This window comes from Nycticebus coucang, chromosome 1 (assembly GCF_027406575.1).
Source record: "Nycticebus coucang isolate mNycCou1 chromosome 1, mNycCou1.pri, whole genome shotgun sequence".
In the NCBI taxonomy this organism is placed as follows: Eukaryota; Metazoa; Chordata; class Mammalia; order Primates; family Lorisidae; genus Nycticebus; species Nycticebus coucang.
The window spans coordinates 35,318,811-35,336,463 of record NC_069780.1 but is presented as its reverse complement, the minus strand read 5'-3'; the positions used below and the strand labels follow the sequence as shown (position 1 = coordinate 35,336,463).

At 41.9% G+C, this 17,653-nt stretch overlaps 1 protein-coding gene across 1 annotated transcript in view; it reads right to left on the bottom strand.

Annotated features, from left to right (window-relative positions):
• Nucleotides 1-17,653, bottom strand: part of HADH (hydroxyacyl-CoA dehydrogenase) — a 62,967-nt gene that overhangs the window by 13,286 nt on the left and 32,028 nt on the right. Inside the window, exons 5-6 of the mRNA XM_053563215.1 lie at nucleotides 12,940-13,029; nucleotides 8,019-8,091 (exon numbers count right to left, since the gene is read on the bottom strand). Coding sequence (XP_053419190.1) covers nucleotides 8,019-8,091; nucleotides 12,940-13,029 — 163 coding nt within the window. The remainder of the gene's footprint in view (nucleotides 1-8,018; nucleotides 8,092-12,939; nucleotides 13,030-17,653) is intronic.

Sequence of the window (17,653 nt, the reverse complement as noted above, 5' to 3'; positions counted from 1 at the left end):
AGAAAATTTCCCAAATATCACCAAAGATTCTGACACACTGCTTTCAGAAGGATATCGGATCCCAGGTCACCTCAACTCTAACCGAGCTTCTCCAAGACACATCGTGATGAACCTGTCCAAAGTCAAGACAAAAGAAAAGATTCTGCAAGCTGCCAGGAGTAAGCGCCAGTTGACGTACAGGGGCAAATCCATAAGAGTGACCGCAGACTTCTCTAATGAAACTTTCCAAGCAAGAAGACAATGGTCATCTACCTTTAATCTACTGAAAGAGAACAATTTCCAGGCCAGAATTTTGCACCCTGCTAAGCTAAGCTTTAAAACTGACGGAGAAATCAAATCATTTACGGATATACAAACATTGAGAAAATTCGCCACAAAACCAGCTCTACAGGAAATACTTCAACCTGTTCTACACACTGACCATCACAATGGATCAGCAGCAAAGTAAGAACTCAGAAATTAAAGGACAGAACCTAACCTCCAAACTGATGCAAAAGATAAAACTAAATAATGGACTCTCACAAAATAAGACGAATAGAACACTATCACACTTATCAATTATCTCAATAAATGTTAATGGCTTGAATTCCCCACTGAAGACACATAGATTGGCTGACTGGACTAAAAAACACAAGCCATCCATTTGCTGTCTGCAAAAAACACATCGGGCTTCAAAAGCCAAATTAAAGCCCCGAGTCAAGGGTTGGAAGACAATTTTTCAGGCAAATGGAATTCAGAAAAAAAGAGGACTTGTGATCTTATTTTCAGATACATGTGGACTTAAAGCAACTAAAGTCAAAAAAGACAAAGATGCTCACTTTATATTGGTGAAGGGAAAAATACAACAAGAAGACATTTCAACTCTCAATATTATGCACCCAATTTAAATGCTCCCAGATTCTTGAAACAGACCTTACTCAGTCTGAGCAATATGATATCCGATAATACCGTAATAACAGGGGACTTTAACACTCCTCTTAAAGAGCTGGACAGATCCTCTAAACAGAAATTAAACAAAGATATAAGAGATTTAAATGAGACCCTAGAACAACTGTGCTTGATAGACGCATATACAACACTCCATCCCAAAGATAAAGAATATACATTCTTCTCATCACCCCATGGAACATTCTCCAAAATTGATCATATCCTGGGACACAAAACAAATATCAACAGAATCAAAAGAATTGAAATTTTACCTTGTATCTTCTCAGACCATAAGGCACTAAAGGTGGAACTCAACTCTAACAAAAATGCTCGACCCCACCCAAAGGCATGGAAACTAAACAATCTTCTGTAGAATAACAGATGGGTGCAGGAAGAAATAAAACAGGAAATCATTAACTTCCTTGAGCATAACAACAATGAAGACACAAGCTACAAAACCTGTGGGATACTGCAAAATCAGTTTTGAGAGGAAAGTTTATCACTTTAGATGCCAACATTCGAAAAACAGAAAGACAGCGCATCAATAAACTCACAAGCCATCTTACAGACTTGGAAAAAAAGAACAATCTAAGCCTAAATTCAGCAGAAGAAAAGAAATATCCAAAATCAAATCAGAGATCGATGAAATTGAAAACAAAAGAATCATTCAGAAAATTAATGAAACAAGGAGTTGGTTTTTTGAAAAAATAAATAAAATAGATAAACCATTGCCCAGACTAATGAGAAATAGAAAAGTAAAATCTCTAGTAACCTCAATCAGAAATGATAAAGGGGAAATAACGACTGATCCCACAGAGATACAAGAGATCATCTCTGAATACTACCAGAAACTCTATGCCCAGAAATTTCACAATGTGAAGGAAATGGAGAAATATTTGGAATCATACCCTCTCCCTAGACTTAGCCAGGAAGAAATAGAGCTCCTGAACAGACCAATTTCAAGCACTGAGATCAAAGAAACAATAAAAAATTTTCCAACCAAAAAAATGCCCTGGTCCAGATGGCTTCACACCAGAATTCTACCAAACCTTCAAGGAAGAGCTTATTCCTGTACTGCAGAAATTATTCCAAAAAATTGAGGAGGAAGGAATCTTCCCCAACACATTCTATGAAGCAAACATCATCCTAATCCCAAAACCAAGAAAAGACCAAACCAAAAAGGAGAATTTCAGACCAATCTCACTCATGAATATAGATGCAAAAATTCTCAACAAAATCCTAGCCAACAGATTACAGCTTATCATCAAAAAAGTCATAGTTCATGATCAAGTAGGTTTCATTCCAGGGATGCAAGGCTGGTTTAACATACGGAAGTCCATAAACGTTATCCATCATATTAACAGAGGCAAAAATAAAGATCATATGATCCTCTCAATAGATGCAGAAAAAGCATTTGAGAAAATCCAGCATGCTTTTCTAATTAGAACACTGAAGAGTTTTAGCATAGGTGGTACATTTCTAAAACTGATTGAAGCTATCTATGACAAACCCACAGCTAATATTTTACTGAATAGAGCAAAACTGAAACCTTTTCCTCTTAGAACTGGAACCAGACAAGGTTGTCCTTGTCTCCTTTACTATTCAACATAGTGCTGGAAGTTCTAGCCAATACAATTAGGCAAGACAAGGAAATAAAGGGAATCCAATTGGGAGCAGAGGAGGTCAAACTCTCCCTCTTTGCTGATGACATGATCTTATACTTAGAGAATCCCAAAGACATAATCACAAGACTCCTAGAAGTCATAAAAAAAATACAGTAATGTTTCAGGATAGAAAATCAATGTCCACAAGTCAGTAGCCTTTGTATACGCCAATAACAGTCAAGATGAGAAGCTAATTAAGGACACAACTCCCTTCACCACAGTTTCAAAGAAAATGAAATACCCAGGAACATACCTAACGAAGGAGGTGAAGGACCTCTATAAAGAAAATTATGAAATACTCAGAAAGAAAATAGCAGAGGATTTTAACAAATGGAAGAACACACCATGCTCATGGATGGGCAGAATCAACATTGTTAAAATGTCTATACTTCCCAAAGCTATCTACCTATTCAATGCCATTCGTATCAAAATACCAACATCGTACTTTCAAGATTTGGAGAAAATGATTCTGCATTTTGTATGGAACCAGAAAAAACCCCGTATAGCTAAGGCAGTTCTTAGTAATAAAAATAAAGCCGGGGGCATCACCATACCAGATTTTAGTCTGTACTACAAAGCCATAGTGCTCAAGACAGCATGGTACTGGCACAAAAATAGAGACATAGACACTTGCAATCGAATAGAAAACCAGGAAATGTATTGTACCCTCAATGAATCCCCAACAATAAAAAAAAAAAAAAATTGAAAAAAAAAAAAAAAAGAAAACCAGGAAATGAAACTAACTTCTTACAACCACCTAATCTTTGATAAACCAAACAAGAACATACCTCGGTGGAAAGACTCCCTGTTGAATAAATGGTTTTGGGAGAACTGGACGTCTACATGTAAAACACTGAAACTGGACCCACACCTTTCCCCACTCACAAAAATTGATTCAAGATGGATAAAGGACTTAAATTTAAGGCATGAAACAATAAAAATCCTCCAAGAAAGCATAGGAAAAACACTGGAAGATACTGGCCTGGGGAAAGACTTCATGAAGAAGACTGCCATGGCAACTGCAACAACAACAAAAATAAACAAATGGGACTTCATTAAACTGAAAAGCTTCTGTACAGCTAAGGAGACAACAACCAAAGCAAAGAGACAACCTACACAATGGGAAAGATATTTGCATATTTTGAATCAGACAAAAGCTTGATAACTAGGATCTATAGAGAACTCAAATTAATCCACATGAAAAAAGCCAACAATCCCATATATCAATGGGCAAGACACATGAATAGAACCTTCTCTAAAGAAGACAGACGAATGGCTAACAAACATATGAAAAAATGTTCATCATCTCTATATATTAGAGAAATGCAAATCATAACAACCCTGAGCTATCATCTAACCCCAGTGAGAATGGCCCACATCACAAAATCTCAAAACTGCAGATGCTGGCGTGGATGTGGAGAGAAGGGAACACTTTTACACTGCTGGTGGGACTGCAAACTAGTACAACCTTTCTGGAAGGAAGTATGGAGAAACCTCAAAGCACTCAAGCTAGACCTCCCATTTGATCCTGCAATCCCATTACTGGGCATCTACCCAGAAGGAAAGAAATCCTTTTATCATAAGGACACATGTACTAGACTGTTTATTGCAGCTCAATTTACAATCGCCAAAATGTGGAAACAGCCTAAATGCCCACCAACCCAGGAATGGATTAACAAGCTGTGGTATATGTATACCACAGAGTACTATTCAGCTATTAAAAAAAATGGAGACTTTACATCCTTCGTATTAACCTGGATGGAAGTGGAAGACATTATTCTTAGTAAAGATCACAAGAATGGAGAAGCATGAATCCTATGTACTCAATTTTGATATGAGGACAATTAATGACAATTAAGGTCATGGGGGTGAGGAAAAGCAGAGAGAGGGAAGAAGAAAGAGGGGTGGGTCCTTGGCGTGTGCCACACCTTCTGGGGGCAAGACATGCTTGCAAGAGGGATTTTACCTAACAAATGCAATCAGTGTAACCTGGCTTATTGTACCCTCAATGAATCCCCAACAATAAAAAAAAAAAAATGGTATTAAAAACAAAGGAAAGAAAAGAAAATCAATGTAATTTACTATGTTAATAAACTAAGAAAGAAAAAAAGAAATTAAAAAATCCTTAATGAATATTACAAGAAACTTTATTCTCAGAAATATGAAAATCTGAAGGAGAATGACCAATACTTGGAAGCACATCACCTTCCAAGACTGAACCAGAATCAAGTGGAAATGTTGAACAGGCCAATATCAAGTTCTGAAATAAAATCAACCATACAAAATCTCTGTAAAAAAAAGAAACCCTGGGACCAGATGGCTTCACGTCAGAATTCTACCAAATCTTTAAAGAGGAACTAGTACCTATATTACTCAATCTGTTCCAAAATGTGGAAAAAGAAGGAAGACTACCCAACATGTTCTATGAAGCAAACATCACCCTGATCCCCAAACCAGGAAAAGACCCAACAAGAAAAGAAAATTATAGACCAATATCACTAATGAATATAGATGCAAAAATATTCAACAAGATCCTAACAAACAGAATCCAGCAACACATCAAACAAATTATACATCATGACCAAGTTGGTTTTATCCCAGGGTCTCAAGGCTGGTTCAATATACGTAAATCTATAAATATAATTGGGCACATAAACAAATTAAAAAACAAAGAACATATGATTCTCTCAATTGACGCAGAAAAAGCTTTTGATAATATACAGCATCCCTTCGTGATCAGAACACTTAAGAAAATTGGTATAGAAGGGACATTTCTTAAACTGATAGAGGCCATCTACAGCAAACCCACAGCCAATATCGTATTGAATGAAGTTAAATTGCAATCATTTCCACTCAGATCAGGAATCAGACAAGGCTGCCCATTGTCCCCACTGCTCTTTAACATTGTAATGGAAGTTTTAGCCACTGCAATTAGGGAAGAAAAGGCAATCAAGGGTATACATATATAGTCAGAAGAGATCAAACTTTCGCTCTTTGCAGATGATACGATTGTGTATCTGGAAAACACCAGGGATTCTACTACAAAATTCTTAGAAGTGATCAAGGAATACAGCAGCGTCTCAGGTTACAAAATCAACATTCAGAAATCGGTAGCCTTTATATATACCAACAATAGTCAAGCTGAAAAAACAGTTAAGGACATTCCATTCACAGTAGTGCCAAAGATGAAATATTTTCGAGTTGATCTAACAAAGGACGTGAAAGAACTCTATAAAGAGAACTATGAAACTCTAAGAAAAGAAATAGCTGAAAATGGTAACAAATGGAAAAAGATACCATGCTCATGGCTGGGAAGAATCAACACTGTTAAAATGTCCATACTACCCAAAGCAATATACAATTTTAATGCAATCCCTATTAAAGCTCCACTGTCATACTTTAAAGATCTTGAAAAAATAATACGTTTTATATGGAATCAGAAAAAAACCTCGAATGGCCAAGACATTACTTAGCAATAAAAAAAAGGTAGGAGGAATCACACTACCAGACCTCAGACTATACTATAAATCGATAGTGATCAAAATAGCATGGTACTGGCACAAAAACAGAGAAGTAGATGTCTGGAACAGAATAGAGAACCAACAGATGAATCCAGCTACTTACCGTTATTTGATCTTTGACAAGTCAATTAAAAACATTCAGTGGGGAAAAAGATTCCTTATTTAACAAATGGTGCTGGATGAACTGGCTGGCAACCTGTAGAAGACTGAAACTGGACCCACACCTTTCACCATTAACTAAGATAGACTCTCACTGGATTAAAGATTTAAACTTAAGACACGAAACTATAAAAATACTAGAAGAGAGTGCAGGGAAAACCTTTGAAGAAACTGGTCTGGACGAGTATTTTATGAGGAGGACCCCCCGGGCAATTGAAGCAGCTTCAAAAATACACTTCTGGGACCTGATCAAACTAAAAAGCTTTTGCACAGCCAAGAACACAGTAAGTAAAGCAAGCAGACAGCCCTCAGAATGAGAGAAGATATTTGCAGGTTATGTCTCTGACAAAGGTTTAATAACCAGAATCCACAGAGAAACCCATCGCAGGCTGGGCAAGGGACTTGAAGAGAAACTTCTCTGAAGAAGACAGGCACACAGCCTATAGACATATGAAAAAATGCTCATCATCTTTAATCATCAGAGAAATGCAAATCAAAACTACTTTGAGATATCATCTAACTCCAGTAAGATTAGCCCGTATCACAAAATCCCAAGACCAGATGTTGGTGTGAATGTGGAGAAAAGGGAACACTTCTACACTGCTGGTGGGAATGCAAATTAATACATTCCTTTTGGAAAGATGTTTGGAGAACACTTAGAGATCTAAAAATAGATCTGACATTCAATCCTATAATTCCTCTACTAGGTATATACCCATAAGACCAAAAATCACATGATAACAAAGATATCTGTACCAGAATGTTTACTGCAGCCCAATTCATAATTGCTAAGTCATAGAAAAAGCACAAGTGCCCATTGATCCACGAATGGATTAATAACTTGTGGTATGTGTATACCATGGAATATTAGGCAGCATTAAAGAAAGACGGATACTTTACCTCTTTCATATTTACATGGATGGAGCTAGAACATATTCTTCTTAGTAAAGTATCTCAAGAATGGATGAAAAAGTATCCAATGTACTCAGCCCTACTATGAAACTAATTTATGGCTTTCATATGAAAGCTATAACCCAGTTATAAAAAGAATATGGGGAAGGGGGAGAGGGAGGTGAGGGGGGAAGAGGGAGGATGGGCGGAGGAAGGGTGATTGCTGGGATTACACCTGTGGTGCATCTTACAAGGATACATGTGAAACTTAGTAAATGTAGAATATAAATGTCTTAACACAATAACTAAGAAAATGCCAGGAAGGCTATGTTAACCAGTGTGATGAAAATGTGTCAAACAGTCTATAAAACCAGTGTATGGTGCCTCATGATTGCATTAATGTACACAGCTATGATTTAATAAAAAAAAAAATTCTTAGTACATATCAGCCTTGTCATGTATTTCTCGTCAACTGTCATACAGTCACAAGTTTTAGAACCTTAAGGAACTTTAAAAGACCCCCTAGCCTAGTGATATTTACATTATGATTATTTTGTTAGGGAGTAAACCTTTTAACAGAGATCCAGGATATAAATCTGGGTCATATGTCAGCTCTGGCTGGGACTACAGTTAGGGAGTAGGGGGTGGTCCTAGAGCCACTTCGAGGCCTCACGGGCAACCCAGGGGGCTCTGGGAACACTGGGACAAAGGTACCAGGGCCCAGGAGCAGGTTTGAGCTCACACTCTTTCTTCTACTCTGCAAGGCTCAGCCCAGCAGACACTGTGTGAGAACTGCAGACAGAAGCAGTAGGACCAGCTACCACCTGCTGCTCACACCCGGAGTCAGGACAGATACCTCGTTCATACAGCCTGATTGACTCCATGAGATACGGCACCAGGAGACGGTTCACAATAAACCCAGGAGTGTCCTGTTTTAGGAGAGAGAGAAAATGACAAGCAAGTGAATTTTCACTAAATTTTATCTTCTGTGAAGTCACCAAATCACCCTTTCTTACCCTAAATTATGTTGCCCACATTTATCAAGCTGTAAGTTTTCAAACTTTGTTGTAAAGCACCAACGCAGCCTTATTTCTATATATGACAATGTATATAACAATCATACTATGGTACTTAAAAAAAACAACAAATCCAGTTACTCCCACTGCACAGACCCTGACATAAGGAGGACCAAAGCACAGAGGTTACCAGAAAGAGCATGGCTTTGAGGCGGGCAGACCTGGGGTCAATCTCTACTACTTACTTGCCTCTAGCCTGAGTATCCTGAAACTCAGTTTTGTCATCTAAAAAATTAGAGGGAGTCATTTTTGCCTCAAAGTTGTTATGAAGATAAAAATCAGAAAACATGTAGAATGCTTTGCATTAGGCCCTATACTCAAGTGGCAGCCCTTTCACTACTCTCCTCTGCCACTTCCCTGTCAGACATCTAGGGAAAGTAGAGCTCCACCTGGGACAGGCCTTGGAGTGCACTCCCCAGCTGCCTGGGGCCAGTTCTGACTGCTGGGTATCTCCTCCCACTCAGCGCACCCTCACTTGAACTGGGGGAAGGTCGCCTGAGACCCTCTGTGCTGCACACTCCTATCAGCGATTTCCTGCCTCAGCAGCTAACACTAATTAGCGCTCCAGGAGAACAACTATGGTGGGGTTTAGATTTTATATACTGATCTCTTTTGAGGAAGGAAGAAGGCCAGGTTAGTAATTTTTTGGTGAAGCTGAATTCCACTCCACTAAGCAAATTGCACCTTTTCTTTCATGAAAAGGCCATGATCTTCCTGAGAGCTGGAAACCCTCTCCCCTCCTACCAGAGCAAGCCAGGCCTCCATTCACATCTGAATTAAAGGTGCCCAGGCCGCATTCCTCACAGAGGCCACCAGACAACCTGAACCTCCTAGGACTCCAGACAAGCTAAAACCAACCAGGGCCCTATCACCTCAGGAGCATAGAGATGCACAAAGGAACTTTATCAGTTTAGCTGAGATTATGAAACTGTTGATTTTTATAACTAAGGCAAAAAATATTCTTTCGAACTTCAAGAGGCTTTTCGTAGAAATGAAACCATCCTTACAAGACAAGAACTAGAGGAAGGGCTGCAAAACTCAGGAAAGGAACAGGTTTAGCTAAAATAAGGATAATAATGGGCCTCTGTCCCCTCATTTGCTTGGTAATTGTTAGTCGCTGTCCCCTTGTTTGCTTCTCTATAATTGCTATTCCAGAGAGTTGAGCTGGTAGACAACATCATCAGTTTGGAACCTAGGAGTAGTTTCTGAAATACTTCCAGGTCGTGCATTCCAGGGGATTAGCTGACCCACCCAGACCCACCCAGAGATGACTCTGCCCTGAAGCCAGCCAATTGGCAGACCCTGACTGCTTAATTCTCTGCCCACCAACTCCTGTCTCCATATGGAATCAGAAAAGACCCGAATAACCACAGCATAAGTAAGAACAAAGAGGGAGGCATTGCTTTACTGGACTTGAAGCTATACTAAACCTTGGCTATAACCAAAACAGCACTGTACTGGCACAAAAACAGACATAGACCTATGGATCAAAACAGAGAACCGAGAGATGAAATCATCCTCATATTCTTATCTGATTTTTGACAAAACGGCTAAAAACATACACTGGGGGAAAAATCCCTATTTTAATAAATAGTACTGGGAAAACTGGATAGCCACATGTAAGAGACTGAAACAGGATCTGCACCTCTGACAGCTCACAAAAATTGACTCACCATGGATAAAAGACTTAAACCTAAGGCAGGAAATGTTGGAAAAACCCTTACAGATATTGGCCTAGGCAATAGGTCCCCAAACCATGAAGAAGGTCCCCAAAACAATCACAACAACAAAAATAAATAAATGGAGCCTGATAAAATTTAAAAGCTTCTGCACAGCCAAGGACTCAATCAAAAGAGCAACTAGACAACCCATAGAATGAGAGGAAATATTTGTATGCTATACATCTGATTAAGGACTGATAACCAGAATCTACAAAGAACTCAAGCAAATCAGCAAGAAACAACCAAACAACCCCATTAAAAAGAGGGCAAAAGACATGAAAAGAAACTTTTCAAATGAAGCTATACTAATGTCCAATAAACTCATGAAAAAATGCTCAACACCTTTAATCATTAGGGAAATATGAATCAAAACCACAATGAGAATTACCTAGCTCCAATGAGAATGGCTCATATTATGTCATAAAACAACAGATGCTGGTGTGGATATGGAAAGAAAGGAGCTCTTCTACACTGTTGCAGCCTCTATGTAAACTGGTGCAAATTCTGTATGGAAAATTGTATGGAGATACCTCAAACAACTTAAAGTAGACCTACCATTTGATCTAGCAATCCCACTGCTAGATAAATAGCCAGAGGAAAAAAGGTCATTTTATAAAAAGGACATCCGCACTCGAATGCTTATAGCAGCAAATTCACAATCACAAAGACATGAAAACAACCCAAGTGCCCACCAATATATGAATGGATTAATAAAATGTGGTGTAAACATACTGTGGAGTACTACTTAGCCATTAAAAAGAATAGTGATCTAGTATCTTTTTGGACAACATGGAGGGAACTAGAAATCATTCTTCTAAGTGAAACATCACAAGAGTGGAGAAACAAACACACGTACTCAATACCAAATTGGAACTAACTGATCCAACACTTAGGAAGCCATTGACCAGCAATTTTACACAGAAGCTATCCCATGTCACCAGCTATTATTATTCTGGTGACACGACAAAGAAAGATTTTACAATATCCTACATTACCCCATGTTTTAAAAACTGCTATAGTTAATCCGAGTGCAAACATGAGTTAACTCGTGACCCCAGGACCCATCAACAGTGTGCATATGGAAGTAAATCTCAATGGAAATCAAGTTTGGGGGCTAGGAAGTGGGGATGGATAAATTCACACCTACCGTGTGTAGCACACTATCTGGGTGAAGGGCACCCATAACGTATAATTATGACTCAATCTGCATAAAAACAAAATCTGTAAACAAAAAGTGTGCCCCCCAATATTCTGAAGTAAAAAATAAAAATAAAAGAAAAACTCTGCCTCCACAATTCTTGGGGAGGTGGAATTGAGAAATTCCTTGTGCCTCCCCACTGAGTGCTATGCAGAGTAAACGCCTTCTCTGCTGCAAACCCTGTGGTCTCTGCATACTGGCTTTCTCTCAGGCAACAACAGAAACTCAGGATAAGATACCTGAGGACGTGAAGCACACCAAATGTAAGGTTGGTTAAAAGTCAGAAAGCAGCCTGAGAAAAATACAGGCTTCAATTGTAATAGTTATTTTTCTCTACAGAAAAAGCTCCTAGAGTTCATAAGGAAAAAGTATTAAAACACAAATTTAAGCTCACTAGTAATCAAAGAAATAGTCATTACAACAAAACAGCATTTTTGCCGATAGGATTCACATGAGTTTCTTCCCTATTATAATAGTCGATCCTGTTGTGGATGCAAAGAGACAGATACTCTCAGAATATTGGTGGAATGCAAAGAGACAGTGTCCTTTAATAAAGCAATTTAGTTTTTTGGTTTTTTTTTTTATTGTTGGGGATTCATTGAGGGTACAATAAGCCAGGTTACACTGATTGCATTTGATAGGTGAAGTCCCTCTTGCAATCATGTCTGGCCCCCAGAAGGTGTGGCCTGCACCAAGGCCCCGCCCCCTCCCTCCTTCCCTCTCTCTGCTATTAAAGCAATTTAGTTTTATGTGATTGTACCCCTTAACATTTTTCAGACTTCTATTTATTAAGTATATGTTATTTATTGTACTTACTATGTGCCAGGTACTGTTCTAAGTACTTTACAGTATTAATTCATTTATTCCTCATAATACCCCTGTGAGATAGGTACTATTATTACCCCCATATGAGGCATCAGGACACTGAGGCACAGAGAGGTTAAGTAACTTGCCCAAGATCACACAGCTAATAAGTGCCAAAGCCAGGGTTTGCACCTACTGGAGCTAGTCCATACCACAATCTTCCCATGAAGTTTTATTATGAAAACATGTTCCAGAAACACTAACGCCATTCTTCTATGTTAGGTATTGGTAAAGTATAATATTATAGGCCAAATCCAACCCACAGCCTATTTTTGCAAATATAGTTTTACTCAATCACAGCCACACTTTATAGCTGCTTTCATGTTACAACAAGAGAGTTGAGTAGTTCCAACAGAGACTGTATGGCCCAAAAGACTTACTATCTGGACCTCTACAGAAAAGTCTGCCAACCTCTGTCTAATGTGGTTGCCATATATCGTCTGGATGTTTATTAAGAGACGAAATAACTGCCCCAGAAAGCCCTAAAATATCATACAGAGAGAGAGTTCTGGGATGATATAACAAGGGCAATTTTATGAGACAAAAAAGTTCCCATCCTTGCAGCTGCTGTGGCCATTCTGATGGAAGAATGAACCATCACTCTCCATGAATTAATGATTATACTGCAAGAGATAATTATTAGTTTTCTCCTGCACTTCCATTTCTTTGTCTTTTTGCCTCTAACTGATGTTCTTTCTAATACTATTATTACTTTCTTCCACTAATAAAGCATAAATGGGTTAAGAACCACAACATTTATGTGCCACCATAACATGAATGTGATTTTCATTCATTCTGGGTAGGGCCAGCCTGGGCAGCAGAGCAGAGAGAAGGGGCAGGTATCAGGCCCACACCCCCTCTCCTGAATAAGTCAGGTCCAGGAAAAATTACTTCCCTCCCAAGCTACCCATACTCTACCTTGCAAGAAACAGGATGCTTTCCCAGAGCCTTGCTAAAGTCTACTAGAGATTCAAATGTCTTCTGGCTGGTCATCGGTGTTTTAATGACCTGGAAATGCAAAGCAAAGACTTCAGTAGAATGATTCGAAAGAACATTAATCAATCGGGTCCATATAGGTGACAAAAATAATTTTAGTTTCAGCACAGAAATAGGGATCTCAAGTCAGAAACAAAATATTTCCAAAAATGTCCCTTTTAAGATGGTGCAGTACCGCAGAATGTACAAAATCAAGGCTTGGGAGAGAGTTTGTGTGGGGGACAGTTTTACAGACTTCATTGCTGAAACAGACCTAGGTTCAATTATACTACTCACAGGCTGTGTGGCCTTGGGCATGTTTCTTGAAATCTAAATGACACTGAGATCACTCTTTCCAGCTCAAGGACTTGAGGTGAGAATGAAGCCATCTTGGGAGTAAAGCCCAAGATTAGCCCCTGAGAGGGGAAGTGCTCACTAAGCGCTGCTTTTGTTGTTTTACTTGCCATTGTCAATTACTTCAGCATGGTAAGCCATGTAGAGGAGGACATGGTGATGGCCCTTAAAATTCTCTGCAGGAACCCCAGCCTCTCCTACCATAGACAAGGAGAAGGAGCCCCATGTGCCCAAGTCACATACATGACTTCCCCTTCCAGGTCCCGATGCTCTCGCGCACAGATGTCCCAGAGGCCAATGGCCCTTTGCTGTAGAACAGACTCATCCTGAAAAGCGCGGCCCGCACTGACATGACAGCAGACAGGGCCTGCAGCCAAGGCTGCCACCAGCTCCTGCAACCCACCTCAGTGGCAGGGAGGAAGCACAGGCAGGCACACAGCTGCCGCCTCAATGGCATCTACGGGAGACGGCACAGACAGATGTCTGGCACTGCTGGCCCTCAGCAGACATTCAGAGAATTCATCTACTGAAGTCAGACTTTGTTAAGTGGAAAGACCCAGGAGAATTTAAACTTTATGTACGTATATTTAAAGATATATATATATAAAACAGAGGATGCCAAAATACTTATACACATTGTAAGGGAAAAACTGTATGAAATTTGTAATACAAATGCAAAACAATTTGACTTCTGCAATTACCAGAGGTGCTCAATGTGACTTGCATTCATCTTTTGTTATCAATATATGCTGAGTATTACAATTTTAATATGGTTTTTTCCTTTCTTAAAATATGTACACATATTTTTGGCACCCTGTGTGTGCGTACAGAATTTAAGTGCCAATAAAGAACTTCAACCAGAGTCAAAGCAAACAATTGAAGCCTGGCTTCAACTTCAGACCCTTTATGTATGTGATCTGACGCAAGTGCCTCCCCTCCCTTCTATGAAATGGGGATCATGACACTTGACACATCCTCCCCTAGTAGGAGGGCCCCCTTTAATGAGCTAAGGAGCTATTGTCTGCACAGGGATGAAAGGTGCCTTGTAAACAAAGAGGAGTGCTCTCACTTGTGTTTTAATGTAATCACATCCCAGGACAACTATGGCCCTGGCTGCCATCTTGGCCACAGCTGCCATGGTCATACCTTACCCCTTGTCTGGGCCCAAGCGCAAGTACCATGTTCTGACACTAGGGGAGGTGAATGAGGGGAAATAGAAAAAAGCACAAGCACCATGGAGATGAGTAGCAGGACAAAATGTTACCAGAAGCTGCTGTGGAACCAGAGATCAAACGGCAGTCCCAGAGCCATTTGAAAACAAGTCTAAAAAGTCTTCATCAGAGGCTGGGTGTGGGGGCTCATGCCTGTAATACCAGCAATCTGGGAGGCTGAGGCAGGTAGATCACCAGAGCTCAGGAGTTCGAGACCAGCCTAAGCAAGAGTGAGACCCCCATCTCTAAAAAATAGTCGGGTGTTATGGCAGGCACCTGTAGTTCCAGCTACTTGGGGAGGCAAGAGGATCACGTGAGCCCAAAAGTTTGAGGTTGCTGTGAGCTATGACACCACAGCATTCTACCCATGGAGACACAGTGAGGCTCTGTCTCAAAAAAAAAAAAAAACCAAAAATGTACATTTTCTAGAAAATGATAAAATTTGCTAAGCATTAGCTATTAACAACTAACATACTATATCTCCAAAGACAAAAGCAGGCATCAACAGATAAATGTAGTTGAAAACAACATTATCAAAATAAATCAATAGAACGGGCTTATCTCCAGAACACTGTATACATGATACAATAACTAAAGCAATTAATTAGCCCTTCGTACTGAAATGATGAAAACTCCATGCCGCTCCTTTGTTTTTTTCTGCATAAGGATAAATGTTGTTTCTAGCACTCCTGCTCTTCATTACTTAACTTCTTAAAAACAGCTTTAGAGAGGTGGGCGTGGTGGCTCACGCCTGTAATCTTAAAACTCTGGGAGGCCAAGGAGGTAGATTTAGTAGAGACGAGGTCTTGCTCTTGCTTAGGCTAGACTTGAGTTCAAGACCAGCCTGAGCAAGAGCAAGACCTCGTCTCTACTAAAAATAGAAAACACTAGCTGGGCATTGTGGCTGGCATCTGTAGGCCCAGCTATTCGGAAGTCTGAGGCAGGAGGATCACTTGAACCCAAGAAGCTGAAGTTGCTGTGAGCTATAACACCACAGCTGTGAGCTATGACACCACAGCGCTCTACGCAGGTGAGAGAGTGAGACTCTGTCTCTAAAAACAAACAAACAAAAAAACAGCTTTAGAGAATAGGAGAAAATTTGAAGGAGCTAAGAGGCAACGTTAGGACAGATAAATTTCCTCTGCAAGATGGTCAAGTTGTCACTTGAGAAAATCCTGTAAGAAAATGTAGTAATTGCTGACACTTATTAAAAATGCTTATGCTGTGGCTAAGCACAATGGCTCATGCCTATAATCCTAGCACTCTGGGAGGCCAAAGTAAGAGGGTCACTTGAGGTCAGGAGTTTGAAGACTAGCCTGGGCAACAGAAAGACCCCATCTCCACTCAAAATAAAAAAAGTAGGTGGACGTGGTGGCATATTCCTGTATTCCCAGCTACCTGAAAGGCTGGAGTAGGATCACTCAAGCCCAGGAATTTGAAGTTAAGAGTGAGCTATGATGGCACCACTGCACTCTAGCCTGGGCAACAGAGTGAGATCTTGTTGTCAAATAAAGGAAAAAAGCTTATGCTGCGTGGAACAATGAGCGAAAGAGATATAAATGAAGGAAAAGAAAGGGAGCCGGAGGAGGAGAAGGTAGAAGTGAAGAGGACAGACCCTGACGCACACACCCAGAGAGGCCTGGCCAGCCTCTGCAGGTCTGCTGGCTCCACTTCCCCACTCACCCCCCACGGTCAGTCCCTGACACACACCCCCCAGAGAGGCCTGGCCAGCCTCTGCAGGTCTGCCTGGCTCACCCCCACGATCAGTACCTGACACACACCCCCAGAGAGGCATGGCCAGACTCTGCAGGTCTGCCTGGCTCCACTTCCCCACTCACTCCCCACGGTCAGTCCCTGACACACACCCCCAGAGAGGCATGGCCAGCTTCTGCAGGTCTGCTGGCTCCACTTCCCCACTCACCCCCCACGGTCAGTCCCTGACACACACCCCCAGAGAGGCATGGCCAGCCTCTGCAGGTCTGCTGGCTCCACTTCCCCACTCACCCCCCACGGTCAGTCCCTGACACACACCCCCAGAGAGGCATGGCCAGCCTCTGCAGGTCTGCTGGCTCCACTTCCCCACTCACCCCCCACGGTCAGTCCCTGACACACACCCCCAGAGAGGCATGGCCAGCTTCTGCAGGTCTGCTGGCTCCACTTCCCCACTCACCCCCCACGGTCAGTCCCTGACACACACCCCCAGAGAGGCATGGCCAGCTTCTGCAGGTCTGCTGGCTCCACTTCCCCACTCACCCCCCACGGTCAGTCCCTGACACACACCCCCAGAGAGGCATGGCCAGCCTCTGCAGGTCTGCTGGCTCCACTTCCCCACTCCCTCCCCATGGTCAGTCCCTGACACACACCCCCAGAGAAGCCTGGCCAGCCTCTGCAGGTCTGCTGGCTCCACTTCCCCACTCACCCACCACAGTCAGTCCCTGACACACACCCCCAGAGAGAGGCCTGGCCAGCCTCTGCAGGTCTGCCCGGCTCACCCCCCATGATCAGTCCCTGACACACACCCCCAGAGAGGCACGGCCAGCCTCTGCAGGTCTGCCTGGCTCCACTTCCCCACTCACCCCCTCCCCAGTCAGTCCCTGACACACAACCCCAGAGAGGCATGGCCAGCCTTTGGAGGTCTGCTGGCTCCACTTCCCCACTCACCCCCTCCCCCCCCAGTCAGTCCCTGACACACACCCCCAGAGAGGCCTGGCCAGCCTCTGCAAGTCTGCTGGCTCCACTTCCCCACTCACTCCCCATGGTCAGTCCCTGACACACACCCCCAGAGAAGCCTGGCCAGCCTCTGCAGGTCTGCTGGCTCCACTTCCCCACTCACCCACCACAGTCAATCCCTGACACACACCCCCAGAGAGAGGCCTGGCCAGCCTCTGCAGGTCTGCCCGGCTCATCCCCCATGATCAGTCCCTGACACACACCCCCAGAGAGGCATGGCCAGCCTCTGCAGGTCTGCCTGGCTCCACTTCCCCACTCACCCCCCACGGTCAGTCCCTGACACACACCCCCAGAGAGGCATGGCCAGCTTCTGCAGGTCTGCTGGCTCCACTTCCCCACTCACCCCACCCCCAGTCAGTCCC